We start from the raw sequence: 23,870 nt of genomic DNA, 5'->3' as shown, positions 1-23,870 counted from the left end.
ATCAGCGGGCAGCACTCTGCTCAAGAGGGACACCATATCAAAGCCCATGATAAGGTCCTGGTCACGGAGGTGTAGTTCCTTCACCTGTTGAATGAAATATACAGAGTTCCTGACGTGGTGCCGACATTTACCAACATAGGGCCCTAATACTGCTGTGAGATGTTTGGCCAGCTGGTACCTTGGTGTGCCTATGTTGCTTACAACAGGACATAGAGGGACATCCAATTTGTGAACCTTCAGTAACCCATAGAGCCTTGGTGGTGCAGCAGCTCATGGTCGAAGCTTCGTGATGATTTTCTTCAGCAGTAACTGGAGAAGAAACTCAATACTTTTCTTCTTCACTCTGTTGGTCAGGTCTCCCTTCACTTTTCTGTATGCTGGACCCTTTAGTAGGTCATACATTTTGTGATTGCACTCCGAAAGCAGTAGTTAGTACAGTGGTAGTTCCTTGTCCACAGGTAGAATGACTATTTCAGGATCATTCCATAGTTCCCGAATGGCAGCTCTTTCCACTTTCATGATGTTCGTCCTCAGTGGGATGTCCCTTGTGAGCACGTGGCTTATTTCCCAATGTACCTCTTGCACATTGTCACTAGGGAAGGTTGAAACTACTTGTTCTATACCACTGATGACATCTGCAACAGATATTGCAGTCGGTGATGGTTCAAAGGTGAGCCCCTTTCCCAGAACTGATTTTGCCCTGCCATCAATCTCTTTCTCCATGAGGTTGATTATGGTTCATCATTGCTCTTCTTGTGACTATTGTTCTCTTGATGCTAGATGTTTAAACTTGGAGGCTTGTCTGGTAGTAGCACTTTGTAGAGAAATGGCGTCAAGCCACTCCCAAGAATCAGACAAGAGTAAAAAGGCCATCTCCAAGTTAAGTGCAAGTACTTCTTTAGATGTTGTATCCAGTCACCGATTTCTGTACCGCATCCTCTCCCTTACAAGAGATTAGTCTGGCACTAAAATCATGGTGTTGGCTGAAAGTAGCTTCCTTATCCAATGCAGGCCACAGAAGTACTGAAGAACCAGAGTCTGTGCCCAGCATCCATTAGCATCACCCCCCTCCCTTGTCCCTCCCCTTCTCCATCTGTCGCAGCATGCAACTGGCAATGAAGGACTGGACATAGACAGAGTACAAAGGAGGTGGGATGTAGCACAGACACTCGTTCTGTAGGTATCACCTGCAGATGATGACAAGGTATGCTGTCGAAATACTGTGTTATGAAAATGACTGCCACCCAGATGGACACTTGACAACAGTACAGACAGTTCATTCGCTGGAAAAGCCTAAGAGCACACATCAGAGATCAAACCTAGTGCACGCACATTGTCTTCTCTCACCAGGAGGGTCACATAGCATATTGACTCCATCTGATAGGTAGATTAATGTCAATAGGCCTTGTTGGCTGAAAGCACATTTCGAGACAGTCTTTTTGTTGTGCCTGTCTGCGACTCAGCATCTCTGCTATATGCTGGATAGCAACTATCCTTTTCATAATATTGTTACATTTAATCCTGTGTTTTCCAGTGTTTGATTTTACTGTCAATAGTATCACGTGTTCTCACTTGTTGAGACATTACATAGACACGGTCTCTCAGATTTTCTAGGCACTATTTCAACGACCAAAAATACATATCTTCTTCAGTTGACAACAACGCACCTCAAGGCATCTGACACTTCGGCTGAACTCCAGGAAGCACACCATCAATCACTATGGAGACATTTGGGGTTCATTTCAGGTAACTGGTACTATCTGGTGATCACGAATATTACATCACCTGTTGATACTTTTCTTACATGAATCTTTTAATCCCCTACCAATTACACATTAAATGACTCACAGAAATATCAGTCTCTATCTCATATACAGGTTGTTACAAAAAGGTACAGCCAAACTTTCAGGAAACATTCCTCACACACAAAGAAAGAAAATATGTTATGTGGACATGTGCCCAGAAACGCTTACTTTCCATGTTAGAGCTCATTTTATTACTTCTCTTCAAATCACATTAATCATGGAATGGAAACACACAGCAACAGAACGTACCAGCGTGACTTCAAACACTTTGTTACAGGAAATGTTCAATATGTCCTCCGTTAGCGAGGATACATGCATCCACCCTCCGTCGCATGGAATCCCTGATGCGCTGGTGCAGTCCTGGAGAATGGTGTACTGTATCACAGCCGTCCACAATACGAGCACGAAGAGTCTCTACATTTGGTAGCGGGGTTGCGTAGACAAGAGCTTTCAAATGCCCCCATAAATGAAAGTTGAGAGGGTTGGGGTCAGGAGAGCGTGGAGGCCATGGAATTGGTCCGCCTCTACCAATCCATCGGTCACCGAATCTGTTGTTGAGAAGTGTGCGAACACTTCGACTGAAATGTGCAGGAGCTCCATCGTGCATGAACCACATGTTATGTCGTACTTGTAAAGGCACATGTTCTAGCAGCATAGGTAGAGTATCCCGTATGAAATTATGATAATGTGCTCCATTGAGCGTAGGTGGAAGAACATGGGGCCCAATCAAGACATCACCAACCTGTTGATGCTACGTACTGATGTGCTTGATGCTAGTACTGTAGAGCAATGAGTCGCATGTCAACACAAGCACCGAAGTCAACATTACCTTCCTTCAATAGGGCCAACTGGCGGTGAATCGAGGAACTACAGTACATACTGACGAAACTAAAATGAGCTCTAACATGGAAATTAAGCGTTTCCGGACACATGTCCACATAACATCTTTTCTTTATTTGTGTGTGAGGAATGTTTCCTGAAAGTTAGGCCGTACTTTTTTGTAACACCCTGTATAAGTCTATATTCTATCACAGAGATTTTATTGCCAAATCAAAGAAACATCAGGGTCATGACTATGTGCATTCGCAAAAATTTATCCAAGAGGGGACATATTCTAAAATTTGCCAATTTGATTTACCTGATTCAATGAGTTTAAGAAACTATAATGGCGCAAAAGCTAAATTTTAAGAGAATTACACAAAATGTTAACACGTATCCATCCAATGTTTTTAGGTATATTACTCTGATATCAAAATGGTAAGCATATTTAATTAGTATATGCTACGACATATTACTACAGTATTCAAGTGAATATGAAAGCTATAATTTTGATTAAAAAACCTGAAATTACATCATTGTTATGTTTCAAGGAGCTATGCACAAGAAAAATTTTCATTCATAAACCAGTAATGTTAGATTTTCACTGAAAATTAAAAATGTGAAACAGAAAAGGAATCAAAACAATTGATAAAAGCCTATTGGAAAAAAAGGAGCCAAATTGTGACTCCTCTAAATGGAGAAATGACAATAGATGTTAAATATAACATTATTTCCCATCACGCTCCAAAATGCTAAATCTGCAATTAAGTAGAATTGCAAACAATCATTGCTACAAAAGGGCAAACACTGTGTAAGGGGTATAAAGTCTACATCCTCAGATTCCAAGAAGCAAGTACCCTCTTCTCTTTCCCTCTCCCTCCCTGCATGCACCTATGTGACAATTTTTCCTACACTAGCTCTAAATAAGATTCTTTAGTTATTTGTATGTTCCGTGGATCCTAACAGTGACCTCTCACTATATTATGGAATATGCCAAGTTTTACATTGTCTCAGCAGAAAACATAGCACTTCCTGACCATTTACATAATTTCTTCAGCAGTTTTGCTTTCTTTCTTTCGTGAATACAGTGATTTATTCTCAACTATGTTCATTCTCTCTCTCTCTCTCTCTCTCTCGCTTTTTTTCTGACACACACACACACACACACACACACACACACACACACACACACACACACAGAGAGAGAGAGAGAGAGAGAGAGAGAGAGAGAGAGAAATTCTTATATGTATTACAAGGAGCCGTGAAGCAGATATGATTCTAGTTTGTGTTGAAGTTAATTTTACAATCCATTAAAATCTTTATATCACTGTGTAGATGGTCAAAGATTTTTGTTGCTGAATACCCTCACTCCTTTCTGTGGCACACTGAGGCTGAGTGATGGATAGTGTACATCATTTCTCCTTCAAGTACTGTATTATATTTACGAATGTTATAGTTCTTTTCACACTATGACTGACTGTTGACAACAAACCTGTGGGGAGGAAATGTTGGCAGTATGTCCAACTGTCTAAAAAGCTGGCTACAAGAAATTCTGGAGTCAACACCACACATTGTCTTTATTACGTGTTCTGTGTAACAAACCCTTGTCCCCTCAATGATAAGCTACCCCAGAATATGATGCCACAAGACATAATGGAATGAAAACAGAAAAAGTAAGTCAGGTTTTTTTACCTTTTCGTTTCCAAAATCTGATATTCTCCATAATGTAAAATCCGCACAACCTAAACATTTAAGAACAACTGTAACATGCAACTTTCGGTTCAGGTTTTTTTATCATTATAGACATATAAGAATTTTGAATATTCTGTTTTATTTATTGATTTACCCTCATGCATTATTTTTAATGATGTGGTCAGGCCTTCAGAGTGTAGTTATTAATTTCAAGAAAATATTATTGGCATATTCAAGTGTTGAAATCAGTCTATTAGGCTTCGTGCTGATACCTGCACTGTAAGAAAAAGAAATATTTCTGCTTCTTGGATACATGATGGAAGACCATTTATATATAATAAGAGCAAGAGCAGGCATAGTGTCCCCTTTCATACACCTGTAGCAATTATTGCCTTTTTGAAAATGCTGTTTTGTTGTGTACATTCCCAGAGTTTCTTAATTCAACAGTCCGCATCCTTTTAGTAAGTTAGGATGAAAGCCAGTAACTAACAAGATCTCTGATACCATAATATTTTATCTTCTCTATGAAGATACTGTGAACTCTGCAATTAAATGCTTTTAACAATCCATAGAAGATACCAGTTGGCAATACTCTGTTATACAAATTTTGTGTTGTCTGACTTGTGTATTAAAAATTTGCATGTTCTGTGGATAGATCTTTTTACAATTCAAACAGCGAACGATTTATTTTGTGATGAGTGTGTTATGGTGCCTGCATACATAATTTTTCCAATATCTTTGATAACAAGATAAGTAGTGAGACTGGTCAGCAATTATTTATTGTCTGTTCTTTGATTACTTTCACTATTTTCCATGACTCTACTTCATTGTAATCAGCTAAGTTTTTTTAATATGATTAGTCACGCATCTTGGTCAGAGACATCATCCACTACTGAAGAAACTTTTACATCACTGATTAAGTGTTCACGTGCAAAAATGTTCTCTCTTAGTGTAATGATTTCCTGCACAACTATGCTGGGAAAACTAACAACAGAACACATGTTGTAAGTGTTAATAACATTTTCAAATCATTCCTTCTGTCTAAATCTCTCGGAAAATTAATATTAGAATCTCCACAGACTATCATTTGCTTTCTTTTATCATAACAATGATTCATAACTGTATAAAAATATTTGAAGTTTCCCAGTGGGGATCTACATACCATCACAATTATAAATAACTTTTCCAGAAGGAGCAATCCACAAGCACAGGGTTCCAACTTTTGATCCAAGTAGAAACCACTGATATCAATAGATTTGAATCAACTTTTATTTTTAGATAAATGACAACTTCTGTTTTTTTCATCTTTTCCCTACAGAAACGAGCTGCTAATTCAAAGTCTTCCATGTTTAACACATGAGTGCCTATATTTACATATTACTCTCTCTCTCTCTCTCTCTCTCTCTCTCTCTCTCTCTCTCTCTCTCTCTCTCTCTCCCTCTCTCAAACACACATACACACACAAATAATTCAACTTGCTTTTGACATTCTAGATTTTTCCATCTCATTTGCCACTTTCTTTTATTCTCTTTATGTAGTGAGATTTTTTATGTGCACTACAAATAATGGTGTGTCACATAGAGGGCTACGGAAACTGCATCTAGACACAGCACACACAGCAATATATATCAAAGTAGAGTTTTTTTTTCCAAAGATAATAGCCTTGTTCGAGAAGCAGTTTGCGACCATCAGGCACATGAACATAGTGGAATTTGTATTCGAGCAGCAGATTCTCCAAACACAAACCATTTGCGACTGGCCGTACACTGTTCAAGTTATACCCACAGACAGTTGGAAACCTTTAGAACAATTTCAAAGATTTTTTTCTCAAACTAACTCAAACTGCATCTCAGCAAATGCACAAAGCTGAATGTGTAAAGTTGGGTAGCTCTCCCATCAAATGAAAAGCCACAGCCCAATCAACGAATACCAAACAAGGTAGAATAGGGAAAAATTTGTGTAGTTGCGAATGTTTGTTCAGAAGTAGGAGAAAGTGCCATGGACAACATACTAAAAATTCTGACTAAAGCAGTTAGAACATTGGGAAGGGGAAGGGCGACATTGAAAGGTCACTTTTTTATGTTTTTCTTGAATAACTTGAAAACTGCAGCTTCTAGCAGAAATGTGCATCCGTACCAAATTAATATACATTTCCTACAGAAAAGGTACTATTCATTTTTTCTCTGTGACTAATAGTTTAAACATTGCAGGGGATGGAAAAAATCACAAATTATTAAAACAGTGTTTTAATATATAAAATCAATGTTTAATTTTACATGAAGTGGGTTGATAACAAATATTAGATGTGTGAATCGCATCTAAGGTCAGTAGACCAATATTAGAGCATTAATCGTGTTAAGGTGGGTATAAGAGGATGGACTGGTGGGAGGGGTTGAAGGGCGGTCCATGAGGAAAGGCAGGTCACTGGATCATAGTCATGCACTTCATTTCTTCTTATGTCTGCAAACTGAAGATCGAGCCAGTGAGTCTTCACTCACTCTACCCCTGAACACCACAAGTAGCAACTACAAGGTGTTTCACAAAGTTATTTTGACCTTCCTGCAGCAATCATTATGAACTGATGGCAATACAGTTTACAGATACACACACAGGAGTGTTTATTTTCCACAAAGTGTGTTAACACTACAGAAAACACATATACGAGTTACTAATAATACTAACACATACAGACAGAATCTACTTAAATCTCTGCACATTGTTGTTCAGTGCTAAAAGGGGAAATTAATTCTCAGTCATCCTACAATGTGCCTATAACATTCTCCTGGGAAGGCAACTTCACCCATCACCAGCACTGCTCGCTTTACGGTTTACAGACAAACTATACCTCCCAGACATTTCCTGTCCAGTTCTCTTATGCCAGTAGGCAAAATAATTTTACTGAGCTCTTGTTTATATAGGAGTTATTTTGAGTTTCTTAAGTGAGTATTTATTTGTAGTTGTTCGGTGAGCTATTACCTAAGAAAACTCAACAGCTGTAGGTGTCAACTGTCTACCACATTGAAGAGCCTACCCGAAGTGTAACATGCTGTCAATAAGTATTCGGCAATGTCAATTTCATTGTTCCCCCTATCAATGGCTGGAATACTTTTCACAGCATAAGGGGTATTGAATGCATCGCCCTAGCCCCAGACTCCCAGCATCTGAAGAGGCCCAGAGGCTTAAATTTGCTCCCTTTGCAACACAATTAGGTTGTCTAGGTGTTATAGAACTTCAGATATGTCAACATAAATCAAGAAATGGATTAGGTCAGACTGGTGTTCTAGACTTGAACATAATCAGTCTGATTCCATCAGAAAAATCCACACCCACAATGCAAGATATACTGTGGACTATGGTAAGCAACCCAAGTCAACTGCCAGCAATCCCAGAATGGAAGAGATTTATGCAGTCTACCAGTACCATGATTAACTTTTTGATCATTCATTAATTCACCAACTGACTACAACATGATTCTAAGGCTTCACAATAAGCTGTCAATGATAGACAGCAACAAAGTGCCACATTTACCAATTCAATCCCTTTCCCATTAGTGCTACATAAGTCACTGGCAACATTAAACTCACAAATTAAACACTTCTCATCCATTGTTCATAGGAATTCTTTTACATAAAAACTCACTTAAAAACTGCAAATGAGTACTCAGTTAATAAACACAAGTTCAATGAACTTCTGTCTACTTGGGTACGAGAATTGGACATGGAATGTTGAAGAGTTTCTCTGTAAACTGATACGCAAGCTGCACTGGGGGGGGGGGGGGGGGGGGGGGGGGGGGGGGGGGGGGAAGGGAGATCTTTCCCTGACGAACGCTACAACTACCATACAGGATGCCTAAGAATTAATTTCCCCTCTAGCAGTGTACAGATATTTATGTAGAGCCTGTCCATATGCATTAGTGTTATTGGTAAATCAGTATTCCATGCAGTGTTGATACATTTTGTGGAAAATAAACACCCCCGTAGTGCAGTTTATACCTAATAAACTCCACTGAACTTACATGTGGTACACACATTTAATATTTGTTCTTAACCAACTTCATATAAAACTAACTATTGATTTTATATCATTAATACACTATTTTTAATAAGTTGTGATTTTTCCATCCCCTGCAATATGCAAAACTATTTGTCATAAGAGAAGAAATGAGTAGTACCTTTTTGTAGGAAATTTAATTTTTTACTGGGGAAAATTTTCACCAGCAGCTGCAGTCTTTGAGTCTGTCAAGAAAAACACAAAAAAAAGCAAGTTACCTTTAAACTAAACATGCTCAAAGCCCACTCGTCAGAATTTTTATTACATTTTTCATGGCACTCCCTTCTACCAGTGTACAAAACTTTGCAACTACACAAATTTTCCCCCTAAGTTTCCTTTGCTGATTGGAAGTTCTCAAGTGAATTAAAATATTTTAACACCGTTGTGGTAGACTACACTAGCATGTTAGTTGTTACAGTGATTTGCTTTGGTTTTCTGGTCTTTTATAAATTTGATTGTTTTCTCTTTTTTCATGATTGGCTCCACAGCCAACCCACACCAATTATGATGAACCATTGTTTTCCACTGAGCCTGTCAATTTATTTCAAAAAATTGTCTCGTTTAATACTATTGGCTAGTTTCAACTTCAATTTCAAGTGCACATTTTCATTTCCTTGTGTATATGGGTTTAATAGATCATATCGGATGTCATAATTAAGAACTAAAAATGAAATAATATTTGTAGAAAACTGGTGTCCTAAAACTGAAAGTGAGAAGTTAGGTGCTTCGTTGTGAGTCTGGACAAACGTGTGCACACTACCTCTTGGGTTATGCTTTTCAATGTGGTGTATGAAATTCAAATGTTTTTAGAGTAATTACTCATATTTGTTTCTTCTATCCTATAACATACAATCTTTTTATGGTATATATGTAAATATTAGATGATATTAACTTGAAAGTGACTCCACTGATGGTGTCTCTTATAAATCTGCTATCCATGAAACAAAACGTCTTTCAGAATGAATTTTCACCCTTCAGCAGAATGTGAAACTTCCTGCACTTTAAAAATGTGTGCCAGACCAGGACTTGAACCCAAGTGCTCTACCAACTGACCCAAGTATGTCTCATGACTTGTACTCACAGCTTTACTTCCACCAGTACCTCTCTTCTTACCTTCCAAACTTCACAGAAGTTCTAATGCGTAACTTGCAGGACTAGCACTCCTGGAAGAAAGGATACTGTGGAGACGTGGCTTAGTCACAGCCTGGGTATGGTTTCTAGAATGAATTTTCATTCTGCTGTGAAGGCTGTCATGAGTCGTGCTTGGGTAGCTCAGGTGGTAGATCACTTGCCCATGAAAGGCAAAGTAGCCAGTCCTGGTCCCACACACAGCTTTAATCTGCCAGGAAGTTTCATATCAACACACACTCGGTTGCAGAAGGAAAATTCATTCTGGCAACCATCCCCCAGTAGAGCAAAACAATGGGGATTCACTATAGAAATGATATTGGCTACAAATAGGGAAATCCACTAATGTAAGAGACTCTGACAAAGGGCAAATTGTTATGGCCCAGCATATTGGAACTGGCCTCTCATAAATGTCACAGTTGGCCTGTTGTTTATATGCTGTTTCTGTCATGAGCATCTATGGAAAATGCTGAAGGACAGTGAAAATAAGAGTAGGTAATGAAGCACTGGACATATATGTCTAATTACAGAATGTGCGGTTGGACGACTGCTTGCTCTGTAAAGCAGGATAGGAGGCAATCTCTGACAGATCTGATGCCAGGGTACAATGTTTGTGCAGGCACAAGTCTTTTGGAGCACACCGTTCAGTGCAATCTGCTGAACATGGGGATCTGCAACAGACGACCCCTACTTGTTCCCATGTTGACCCAACAACACTATCAGTTATGATTGCAGCCAGCACAGTATCATGAAGCTTGGACTATGGATCAATAGAAACATGTTACCTGATGACTTGAATCATATTTCTTGTTACACTAGGTCAATGGTCACGTATAAGTAAGCAGTGACTCAGGTGAACAGATGCTCGAAACATTCACCGTGCCACGGATGCAGGCTAATGGGGATAGTATTATGCTATGGGGAACATTCACTTAGGATTTCTAGGGAACTGTGGTATTAATCAATGGAACCATGACATTTGTGAAGTACACGAACATACTGTGGACCACATGAATCCCTTCGTGCTTAATGTGTTCCCTAATAGTGATGGCATCTCCCAGAAGGATAACAGACAGTGTCACAAAGTCACTTTTGTGCTACAGTGATTTCAGTAGCATGACAGTGAACTTAATTGATGTCTTGGTAACCAAATTCACCTTATCTGAGCTCAATGGAACACATCTGGAATGCCATTAGACACCAGTTCCAAACCCACAAACCACTGGCCCATAATTTATGGAAATTGCTATAGCCTGTGCATAGACATCTGGTGCCACAAATCTCCAGAAACTTACCAAGAACTTTTGAGTCCACGCCACACAAAATCATTACTGTATTGCGTTCCAAAGGAGGAGCAACACAGTATTAATCAGAGAGTCATAATGTTTAGCCTCGTCAGTGTATGTCAAATCTTGTTGGCTTGATGTATATATGAATTTTTATCACACCATGTCTTTGTCCTTTACCATAATATTTCTCATATCATACTATACCTATCATGTGAATCAGGACATGCATATGTTTTCGGAAAATGATTTGGGGGAAAGAAAACTTTTTTTAAAACACTTTTCTGGCCTGCTGACACAGTGCTCTTGTTATGCATGTTTCCAGTAAGTATTTGATGACTTATTTCATGTTTGAAGATGTAAAATTTGTGCTGTATGTGGTGTCACCGTCAGACACCACACTTGCTAGGTGGTAGCCTTTAAATCGGCCGCGGTCCTGTAGTATACGTCGGACCCGCGTGTCGCCACTATCAGTGATTGCAGACCGAGCGCCGCCACACGGCAGGTCTAAAGACACTTCCTAGCACTCGCCCCAGTTGTACAACTGACTTTGCTAGTGATGGTTCACTGACAAAATACGCTCGCATTTGCCGAGACGATAGTTTAGCATAGCCTTCAGCTACGAAATTTGCTACGACCTAGCAAGGCGCCATATTCAGTTACCATTAATATTGTGAAGCATGTACTGTCAAGAGCGACGTTCATCATTAATGGATTAAAGTTAAGTATTCCACCAGCTCTGTCCGTTTTTCTAAATTCTAATTTCCTTGTTCTGTTCCAGACCTCATGCCAGCCTGCGTGAGCTAAAACGCGTGCATTTCAGCCTCCTTTAGTAAAACGGTGTTGTCTCTCTTGCCAACCACAACACTGTACAACATTAAAATGTAGCTTAATTTAGAACTGCAAATAGATAGATTTAAGATAAAAGATTTATACATCAATGTCACTTTTCCTCCATTTCATTACATTAAACTGCATGAAAAACAAAGTGCATTTGATAGATCTTTAAAGCAATAATGCATATAACAATGGCATTTTCTTAACACACAAGTTATATTATGAGAATTACCAAATACGGCACATTAGTTTGGAATTATTTAATCCAACATGGTGTTTAAATAAGTTTTGTGCTAACCCATCATAGTGCTATAGATGAGCAAAGTATGAAACGAACAGGGCATGTGTTTGAGTAATGTGAAAATCTCAAAACATTTTAAACTGTTCATGACTGCACATGCAGAGTAGAGAAAGTTTGCAAACTATCTTTATTGTTGCTCAAATAAAGCTGATGTACCTCCACATTAAAAAGACACACAGAAAATAATCTAACAATAAACAGGTATATTATATTTAAATCCATCTCATCTTAGGGAACTGTAACCACTAATGACTCAATGTTGAAAACCAAAGTGTTTTATGATGACTGGTTTTAATATGATATACAAACCATCTTCATATTTAGTATGGCAATTATATGCACTTAATACAGACAAATCTGTGCATCAGACTGAAACTGGCAGTCAAAGATAAATGCTGTGGCAATCCAGGAGGTAATTTTCATCAGCAAACAAAAAAGGTAACTTTATTGTTACCTGTGTAAGTTCTCCACTCTGTATTACAACTGTTAATGATAATCATTTTAAAATATCATCTCAACAGTTTAGAAATTTCTTTCAAAAACTGCTCAATAATATGTGCAGACAGTGTACAATGGTATAGCCTAAATAAAAGAAATTCAATAATGCACACTGCTAACTAACACCCTTTATATGCCAGATGTTAAGCGAAAGTAATCTGTAAGATTGAAGAGATTTATTATTTTCAGTTAAAGGTAACATGTGCTGCACACTCTGACGTGTCCAAAGCTTTCTTTCACGTCCTGGGTGCCAGATACAAAAATAAATCAACAAAATAATAAGTTAAAAATTTGTGGAAATAGTTATTTCCAAGTTATAAGAAGTTAAAATCAGGATGGAACTGACATCAAATAATACACATAATCTTTACAGATTTCTGTATAAAGTTGCTTTATTCTCATCAAAGCAGTGGAACGAGAGTTCTTTCTGCTGCTAAAAATTGGTCATTAACAGAAAGTTTTCACTGCTGAATGGTTTTGTATTCCCGTCTAACAGTAACCCAAACAGTCATAAGTTATCTATTTTCTCATTACTCTTTCCAGGAAGATTAGTGTCATATTGTCTCTTATTGTAATTCTATTAGTCACAGAACATTTGTGACAAGAAGCAGCTGAAGTACACATCTTGTTGTGACTTTCAGTTCATAGATGGGTTAAGCTCTCCACACTAGTATATCCTGCATTAAGCCCATTCACCTCTACACAACTATTGCAGCCTACATCTATCTGAACCTGCTTACTACAGTCAAGTCCTGGTTTCCCTCTACAATTTTAACCCCCAAACTTCCCTTCATTACCAAGCTGACAATCCCTTGATGACTCAAAATGTGTCCTCACAACCAATCCCTTCTTTCAGTCTAGTTCTGCCATAAATTTCTTTACTGACCAGTTTGATCTAATCCCTTCTAATTAGTTATCTGATTTACATAAGTGCACATACAAAATAAGTACAGCGACAAGAGAAGTTGAGTACAACATACACTCCTAACCAATGCCCAAAGTATGTCATCAGTTCTTCAAGTGAATTCAGAATACTAGTACAAAGAAATTTACTTCTAAATATGTTTACACAGTATGCTTAATAACTCATTACAACCACAAATGTAATGCTCTTCAGAGAATAATAAAATTACAGTGTGCATACTGTCACACTATTCCCTGGCACAGAAGCCATTTTGTGTTGTGGACTGTGTAGAATAATATCACACAACACTAAACAGTAGTAAGTCTTTAAAACTGTAAAATGTTATTACAGACTAAAACTATAATTCTGTAATTACTGTGCAACAAAATCTGCACTCATATTACTCCACATTTAATCACAATAGCAGCCAGTCTGTTAAATGCAATTTCTTTCCTGTTTATGTCCTAACTCATGATCAGTATAAGTATATGAAAATGGAAATTATAGCAACACAATAATAATAATAAGTCATGCACTAGAACAAACTTATGTTGTTTATCATGTAGCAAAAGACTTGGGGAAAACCAGCCTTACACAAACCTGTAGTGTTAATGTACAAAATACCACCTCAGGAAATCTTTCACTCCCTTAACAGAACTAACATTATATGAGATATGTTTATAAATTAGAAGCAAATGATAAATTTCAGTGGTGATTCAATGTTAGTACAATAGCCTTGAATGAGTTAGCTGATACAGGAAGTGTTTCCAAACATTTATTGTTCCATCATTAATGAGAATGTTACATCTCCAGTTGTCAACTTTGTGATATTTTTAGCACGACATGTTTCAGGACTATGTTATCCCATAATCAAACACTGTAAAACAAGGAAACCAATCAATAAATCACAATCTGACATGTACTAAAAACCATATAAAAATATTTATATCATCCTGTTGTATACCATATCTTAAAGCTTTAAGCTATACTGTCCTGTAGTATAACAGCTTTAAAGTATGTTATATTACTAGACAATATAAATATTTTTGTGTGGTGGTTAGTACATATCATGTTCGGATTTATTGATTGGTTTCCTCGTTTTACAGCATTTGATAATTGGATAACGTATTCCCGCAATATGTTGTGCTAAAAACATCACACATTCGACAACTGGTGGCGTAACATTCTCAGTACTGACTCATGGGGACTCATAGGGCAGTTGTAAGGTGACTTCACAACAGATATTTACTGTCAAAATAGTGTTATTCCTATTAGTCAGTATTATAAATACTACATTAAAACCGATCTTTGTTTTCAAATAATGATGGGGAAATATTACCTTACCCTGCCACAAGACCAATTCCAGTCACTAATCCACCACATGGAACATCATCCTCATACATGTTTAATCCTGCCAGTTGTGACAACTCAAGGAAGGCAGAACCAGGGTCAAGAATGGCATCAATCCTCTCTCGAACAAGCAGCTTGCCAGCTGATTTGTGGCGCTGGGCATATTTTGGTCCTCCACCACCACATACATCTAAAGTACGCTGGGTCAACTTATCTACAACACCTTTCATAGCTGCATAGTTGTCCTGCAAATGCAAATGAAAACCTTTTAGTCATTTGTATTACAGCCCAAGGAATGGAAAAAATAAACAATAGAAGCTTGACAGTTAACATCCCCATTAGTTGTTTTGGGTTTTAGCTAGTTTCACATCAAAAATTGGTAAAAGTTCTAAGGGCCTATCCACACAATTATCTTGAAGTGTATGTCAATAAGACTTGCCATGCATAACCATGTGATTTTTTTTTTTTTAGTCATCTGTCTTCTGATTGGTTTAATGCGGCCTGCCACAAATCTCTCTCCTGTGCCAACCTCTTCATTTCAGAATAGCACTTGCAAGCCATGTCCTCAAATATTTGCAGGCTGTATTCCAATCTCTGTCTTCCTCTACAGCTCCTTCTAGTACAATGGAAGTAATTCCCTGGTGTCTTAATAGATGTCCAATCATCCTGTCCCCTCTTCTTGTCAGTGTTTCCCACATACCACTTTCCTCCTCGATTCTGTGAAGAACCTCCTCATTCCTCACCTTATCAGTCCACCTCATTTTCAACATTTTTCTGTAGCACGACATCTCAAATGCTCCAATTCTCTTCTGTTCCGGTTTTCCCACAGTTTTCCTAAGAATGCTGTGCTCTAAACGTATTCTCTCAGAAATTTCTTCCGCAAGTTAAGGCCTATGTTTGATACTAGTAGACTTCTCTTGGCCAGGAATGCCCTTTTTGTCAGACCTAGCCAGCTTTTGATGTCCTCCTTGATCTGTCCGTCATTCGTTATTTTTCTGCCTAGGTAATAGAATTCCTTAACTTCATCTACTTCGTGACCACCAATGCTGATGTTAAGTTCTCACTGTTCTCTTTTCTGCTACTTCTCATTACTTTCCTCTTTCTTCGATTTACTCTCAATCCATACCCTGTACTCATTATATTGTTCATTCCATTCAAGATATCCTGTAATTCCTCTTTGCTTTCACTCAGGGTAGCAATATCATCAGCAAATCTTATCATTGATCACCTTGAATTTTAATTCCACTCCCAAACCTTTCTTTTATTTCCATCACTGCTTCTTCAATATACAGATTGAACAGCAGGAGTGAAAGGCTACATCCCTGTCTTACACTGTTCTGAATCCAAGCACTTTGTTCTTTGTTGTCCACACTTATTATTCCCTCTTGGTTCTAGTACATATTGTATAGTACCTGTCTCTCCCTACAGCTTACCCATATTTCCCTCAGAATTTCAAACATCTTGCATCATTTTACAAATTCGAACGCCTTTTCCAAGTTGACAAATCCTATGAAGGTGTCTTGATTTTTCTTTAGTTTTGCTTCTATTATCAAATGCAACGTCAAAATAGCCTCTCTGATGCCTTTACCTTTCCTAAAGCCTAACTGATCATCATCTAACACATTTTCTTTTCCATTCCTCTGTATATTATTCTAGTCAGCAACTTAGATGCATAAGCTGTTAAGTTGATTGTATCATCATTCTCGCACTTGTCAGCTCTTGCAGCCTTTGGAATTGTATGGGTGATATTTTTTCGAAAGTCAGCTGGTACATTACCACACTCATACATTCTACACACCAACGTAAATAGTCATTTTGTTGCCACTTCCCCCAATAATTTTAGAAATCCTCATGGAATGTTATCTGTCCCTATTGCTTTATTTGATCTTAAGTCCTCCAAAGCTCTATTAAATTCTGATTCTAATACTGGATCCCTTATCTCTTCTAAACTGACTCCTGTTTCTTCTTCTTCCACATCACACAAATCTTCCTCCTCATAGAGGCATTCAATGTACTCTCCACCTATCCGCTCTCTCATCTGCAATTAACAGTGGAATTCCTGTTACACTCATAATGTTACCACCCTTGCTTTTAACTTCACCAAAGGTAGCTTCGACTTTCCTATATGCAGAGTCAGTCCTTCCGACAATCATTTGTTTTTCAAACCACGAAGTTGATACAAGTTTCGATACAGATCAAGGAGACGACTTTATTTCAACTGTGGAAAACTTCACTTTGAGTTGCTAACATGATGACAACTTCAAAATACTAGTGGTCAGGGTGTGAGCAAATGATATTGTCATAGAAAAAATACATCCTTTAATTGAGTGCATTTGACAACAAATAGGTACGTTTATGCTGCACATGGACAACCTATAATAATCTCTCTCAGTCAAAAGAGGAATTTTCAGTTCATTTGCATGACAAATATTATACAATACTAATATCTTTCACTTTAATGTCGACCTTGAGCTATGCCACAAAACAGTTTGTAGGCCTTGGGCTATGGTACGGATCATTCAATCACGACAACAAAAATTTCATGTTCACTTTTGTTGGCTTCATCCATTCACAACCACACTTGCCTTCCAACCTAACCTAGACTTCTGACTACAGCACACACCTGTCTGCCAAAAAACTTTTGTACTTAAGATGAAACAACTACCTCACTAATCATAACTATTTTACAAAACACATCTAGCCATATTCATAACAAAAACATTAATATTATGCAAATGCAGAAAATGACAGAATGTGAGCAAATCATATTATTAAGCATACAGACATCTAATCACTGCTACCCGATACCATCCTCCCACTGCTGCTGCCAACATATGTGATTTACTGCCCAGTGCAAGATCAACACCACCTAAACGTCAGCCAAAATGAATACTAACAAGAAAGCTTCTAAAGTAAGATTCAGTATACACTCTGCACCTGAATGGGTAGGTTTCAAACTACAAATGAGAAAGATTCGAGGTCCAAATCCCAATTGATCATAAGACTTTTGATCTCATTTACTACTTCTTTCACCAAGGAAAATAATTTGTGTACATGAAAAATTGAGATGCACTGTAGTTCATAGTTGATGATAAATTGTATGTTCCCTTATAACTGGTTTGGTATGTCCGTTTATATTTTTTTAGCCTCTCAAACTCTGCACAAACACTTATGTAAACAACTAGGTACACTAAAGTTAATTTTCATAGAACATAACACCACCATAAAAAAGCTTTGATTACTTATATAATAAATTAAAGTTTTCTCAGAGAACAAACTGATATAATTTTTATGACAGCACCCTCCAACAGGAGTTTTTTTTAAATATATACAGAAGCAGGTATTTTTGTGAGTGACATCATAAAGGAAGAACAAATTGACAGACCAAGCCCAAAGAAGCTAGAGACACCAAACATTAAAGTAAGTTGCTCCCCCAACAGTACTCAAGAATGCAACCTGTCAACTGACATCAAAGGGTGGAAATGTTCTTAAGAGGTCCATCAAGCAAGTTCAATCTGTCAAAAATAAAACGTGATGAAGGTGGTAAATATACCTGCCATGAGTTTAAGAATTGATATGAAGGAAAAGGAATTGTGCAACACTTTAGAATTCCTTATAGTCCTCAATTTAATAGGGAAAGCAGACACTAAAACTGACAATAATGAACAAGGCACAAGCTATGATCTTTGACAGATTACTGACGAAAGAGCGGGGACAAGCAGTGCTCAGAGACACATATTTAATCAATAGAAGCCCCCAAATGCCAAAGAGTCACACCTGCAGAAAAGTGGTGTGGGAGAGAAACTGATCCATCGAGACTTCAAACTTTTGGATGGAGAGTTTTTGCCAAAAATCTAGGTTTCTTGAAGAAACTAGACAAAAGAAGTAATCCCTACTTTTTTTAGGTTATGCTCCAGATTGCTACAAAACCATTTCGTGCAGAAAGAAGAAATACTGTTGTGTCAAGGGATCTTGAATTTCAACAGAGTGACAAAAGATTGTACACAAAATCTTGTTATTGGTGAATTATCAAATGACACTAGCAATTAAGTAAATGAAATTCAAGGTACAGAAAATCAAGATGGAAGAGGATGCAATGAAGACAGAAGAAACTACAGTTTATGCAATGGAATAAATTTATGAAACCTTAAAAATATGAAGATTACGATACAGTATTACTTGAATATGAAAGGTGTATTAACAGTCCGGATAAAGAAATTTGGATAAATGCAATACAACAAGAAACCATTTGAACAGAATGACACATAGAAGTTGGTGAAACCAAAGGAGGCATTAAGGAAAGAGATCTTGACAGGCAAATGGGTCTCTGAAGTTAACGATAACTGTCGATGTAAGGGCAGACTGGTTGTCAGTGGTTGTCAAAAAGAAAAGAATATACTGGGGGTGGACAAAACAATGGAAACAGCAAAAACACAATACATTACTATGCCTAATATGGTGTAGGAAACCCATTACCAGGTGGATGGGGCCAGTCCTCCTCAAATGCCACTGACCGATAGCTACACCACAATGTTCACTTAAATTCTATTATAGACTAATATGGCCACACTTTACTATCTTTTATTTATCAACCAATTTTTGCCAACGTATCTGAACATTACATATTTGTACACACCATCACTTATTAGCCCAAACAGCACCCTGACATTAAGAGATGGCTGTTAATCACCGAGTCATAAGTGAATGCTGTTTGATGACTTTGTGTGTCAAAGTAGATGGATGATATCAGTATGTTCAGTACATCCCACTGTTGTATTTGTAGCTACATACTGTGTAACTACGATGAGACTTAGTTACTAATGGGAAAAACACGTGGCACAATCACAGAGAGCATTTCAACTGGACCTTTACTGGGGGGGGGGGGGGATTTTAATATATGGTATCACCAGATAAGAAATTCTCTCCAAGTGGAAGAATTATGGCACATCAGTAAGCTAAATTACAAAGACACATGGTTAGTATCATTTGTAGTTAATTAGTTAGTTCCATGTTCCACAGATAATTTCCACAATAAATCATAATGATGTGAAATTGAAATGAGTCTTTCACATTAACATTGGAAATTAATTTGTAAATATGGCTACATGCTGAATATTTATAAGCTTATTTATTTATTAAATCTACAGTCAGTAATTCCTATCCATCTCCTTTTACAAATACAACAACAGAAATTCTTTTACAGAATAGGTGTTGTTATGGAGAAACTTTTTCAGTTTTGTTTCACATTTTACTTTGCTATTTGTGAGGCATTTCCTAACATGACATAAGTTACCAAAAATTTTTGTTGCAGCACTGTGCACTCCTTTTTGTGCTAAGGGCAGCCTTAATGCCAAGTAATGAACGTCATTTTTTCTTCTTGTATTGTAATTATGTACATCATTGTACCTTTTTGTCAGTGGATTATGGACAGCAAACTTTATGAGGGAATAAATATACTGTGAAGCAGTGGTTAGAATGCCCAATTCCTTAAACATATATCTACAAAATGATCGTGGGAGAGCACCACATATTATTCTTACAGCACATTTTTGCACAATGAAGACATTTATTTCTTAAAGATGAGTGACCCAAGAACATTATTCTATATGACACTATTGAATGAAAAAATGCAAAATATGTCAACTTACTGATTTCTCTCCCCCCAAGATTTGCAGTGATTCTGAAGTGCAAATATGGCTGAACTAAGTTGTTTTAAAAGTTCCAAAATGTGCTTTTTCCAATTTCAATTCTCATCCATATGGACACTTAAGAATTTTTAAGTTTCCATCCTATTTATTATTTCCTCACTATATGTTACATTTATCTTTGGTGGGCTACCCCTAGATGTGCAGAACTGATATGTTGTCTCTTTTTGACATTGCAGATGAGATCATTTGCAAATGAAATCAGTCAATGATACTTTTTGACATTGTTTACCATTTCCTCTGTTTTCGTATGTACGCTTGGATTGACTACAATACTGGTATCATCTGCAAAAGTAACTAATTGTGTTTTTTTGTACATTAGGTGAAAGATCATTTACATATATGAGGAACAACAGCAAACCAAAGACTGAGCCTTAGAGAGCCTCATAAGTGATTTTTCCCTGGTCAGAATAATGTTCCCAGACTACATTGGCTGAATTACTAAGTACTTTTTTTGCATTCTTTTGGTTAGACATAACATTAGCCATTGGTTGGCTATACCATCAATTCCATAAAACTTCAGTTTATCTAGGAAAATATTACAATTCACACTGTCAAATATCATAGATAAGTCACAGAAAATAACAATGAGCGCTATTTCATTTAATGTTTGTAAAACATGCTCATTAACATGTAAATGCCATTCTCAGTATAGCAAACTTCCAAACTTTGATTGGCTGAGGATATTATTGTTGCTCACATGAGACACTATTCCAGAAAACATCGCCTTCTCAAAAACTTAGAATAATGATATTAGGAGTGAAACATGTCAGTAGTTATTGACATCTCTCCTATCACCTTTATTATAGAGGGGATTGACAACTTGATTGAATTTTCTCATTTTGAGAGTATTGAGGACTGATCTGTTTTAAATGTTAAGAAACACTCAAATCCAAGATCACATAATATATTTTTTTTATTTAATACAACCTATTTCAACAGTCTTTGCTGTCGTCTTCAGGTCTTAAACATGTTTTCATTGTAATACATCCTCATCTTACTCTGAACCTTAAGCACAAGATGTCAAGTGGAAAAAATTCAGCGCATTATAAAAGTTTGTCATCGCTAAAATATTTAAAAACATAGAGCACCTTGTGCAAAAGGCCATGCCCACATGCATAATGCTCACACCTGCTTGTTACATCATACAACACAGAACCTTGTTTCTATGATGTAAAAAGCACCTGTGAGCAATATGCATATGGAATGGCCAATTTGACAAGGTGCTCTACGTTTTTAAATATTTTAGCGATGACAAACTTTCATTATGTGCTGAGTTTTATCCACATGACAGCTTGTGCATGAGGTTCAGCATAAAATGAAATGTTTTAAAATGAAAAGATGTTTAAGACCTGAAGACGACAGCAAAGACTGTTGAAAATGGTTGTCTTAAATAAAAAATATTTCTAGCGATATTGGCTTTTGAATGGTTTTAGCAATTCACAATGGCATATTTCAGTCTATCTGGAAAAATGCCACGAGTTAATGACGCATTAACATTACTCATTCCACATAAGACTGGGCTTATTATATGGGAACAAATTTTTAGAACTCTATTGGAAACACAATAAAAAACCAGGTAAGGTTTGACTTTTGAGGGACTATATAATTTTGTTAATTTCAAAAGGAGAAATTGGTGTTACAGTCATAAGCGTGAATTTTATGAAAACACCATTTCCTACATACCGCTGTGATTTTTATCTTGAACTGTTTGTCCCTACATACTCTACTATATTTAAGAAATAATTATTAAATATATTTGCTACTTATGTCTCATTTCATCAATTATATCCCTTCCATTCAGTTAAATGGTGGCGGTATCCTGTTCTGTGGCGTGTTGCCCTGTCTCTCGTTTCACTACATTCCATGCAACACTAAGTTTGAGGTCAGATTTATAGATTTCTAACATAATGTGCATGTTTCTTGATTTTTTTAAAAGCTTTTCTTAGTATAACATGTTGTATTAACTAAATGAATCAACAAGATAGATCGGAGTGTCTCAGGTTTTCTGCGTAACTTGAAGATGTCCTGTGGAAACAATCCATAAAATAAACAAAGCGGTACCAGTAATGACAGAGATCTCTTCTCCAACAATATGTAAGACCTGCAACTATTAAATAAACTAAATTTAGAAGAATCACATTATTGCAAACGAAATTCGCCTGTGATCTCTAATTATAATACGGCATCTAACCTTGAATTCAGGAGAATTTCTGTCCTGGGCGGATCCTATGATTTCACACGAATTATGACGTGAACATTTCTGGAAATAATGCTGAGGTTTTACATTTAAAACTCTCCTCAGAATTAACTTCGTTACGTGCGATTTCATATTATCAACAACTTCTTTCTGTTTACTAAAACACGAACATATGTTCAAATCAAAGATATAAACAGTGTGTCTAGTTGTCTACTCTCTACGGACAGCAAATCGGGTGCGCTCGTGTCTGCCGCTCGTAGCCTTTTCTGGTGGCAGGCAGCGAAAGCCTACAGACAGTAATCGTCATTATTTTGTGTACTGGTCCCGTGATTTGCTTATTGGGTCGGGTTGTTTGGGGGAGGACACCAAACAGCGATGTGATCGGTCTCATCGGATTAGGGAAGGACGGGAAAGCAAGTCGGTCGTGTCCTTTCAATTGAACCACCCGGCATTTGCCTAAAGCGATTTAGGGAAATGATGGAAAACCTAAATCAGGATGGCCGGACGCGGGATTGAACAGTCGTCCTCCAGAATGTGAGTCCAGCGTGATAACCACTTCGCCATCTGGCTCGGTGTTTTGCGTGTGTGCGGTTGTTTCTCTTACGACAGCTCTCGTTTGCAAAATAGAGAAATATAGTTGCAACACTTGGCGGTAATGCAAGCTTATTTCGCCAAATAGTCCAACAAGATAATCAAAATTTTCGTAAAAATTAACAACACTTACTAATGGTCGTAATTGGTTTCTTTATTTCAGCTGAGAAGCTAAGGGAAACAGGTTTCTATTTAACCTGCAAATCCTTACTAGATGTTACATATCGAGATCACTCTCCCTGACTTTTAATCCTGAATTTCTCAAATCTTCTAACCCAGAAAATAATGGAGAGAACCATGTTGCCTTAACATTCTTATACTTTCTTACCAAATATGGCTTCTTATACATGTAATTTATACCGTGTTTGATCAAAATGGAGACTGATGAAATAAAAAAAATATTTATTTGAATAATCTGGTATAAAATGTGTCATTTGCTGCATCCACAATTTAAATTCTGGTTTCTGAGACATTTAGAAGTTTACAAGTAGTGTCAAGGAAACATACTGTTAACTACTCTGTCATGGTTCTCATCATAAAAACAAACGCTTTGACATTTAGCTTTACTTGTTTAACTCATTGTCATCAGCAGCGACAACTGTCTTCGCTTTTTATCAGCAAAAACGCTAATGGCAATCAAAGAGGACAGGCAGTTTATATTCTAAACTTATACTATTGTACGATAGTAAAGTGTTCTTCATAAT

At 37.2% G+C, this 23,870-nt stretch overlaps 1 protein-coding gene across 1 annotated transcript in view; it reads right to left on the bottom strand.

Moving 5' to 3' along the window:
- Window positions 1-22,784, bottom strand: part of LOC124721521 (methylcrotonoyl-CoA carboxylase beta chain, mitochondrial) — a 93,212-nt gene extending 70,428 nt beyond the window's left edge. The window contains exons 1-2 of the mRNA XM_047246539.1: window positions 22,570-22,784; window positions 14,665-14,915 (exon numbers count right to left, since the gene is read on the bottom strand). Of these exons, the coding sequence (XP_047102495.1) occupies window positions 14,665-14,915; window positions 22,570-22,707 (389 nt within the window). The 5' untranslated portion in view covers window positions 22,708-22,784. The remainder of the gene's footprint in view (window positions 1-14,664; window positions 14,916-22,569) is intronic.
- Between the last annotated feature and the right edge of the window lie 1,086 nt (window positions 22,785-23,870).

Source organism: Schistocerca piceifrons, chromosome X (genome assembly GCF_021461385.2).
Source record: "Schistocerca piceifrons isolate TAMUIC-IGC-003096 chromosome X, iqSchPice1.1, whole genome shotgun sequence".
In the NCBI taxonomy this organism is placed as follows: domain Eukaryota; kingdom Metazoa; phylum Arthropoda; class Insecta; order Orthoptera; family Acrididae; genus Schistocerca; species Schistocerca piceifrons.
The sequence above is the reverse complement of the archived record's forward strand: the minus strand, read 5'-3'. Positions and strand labels throughout refer to the sequence as shown.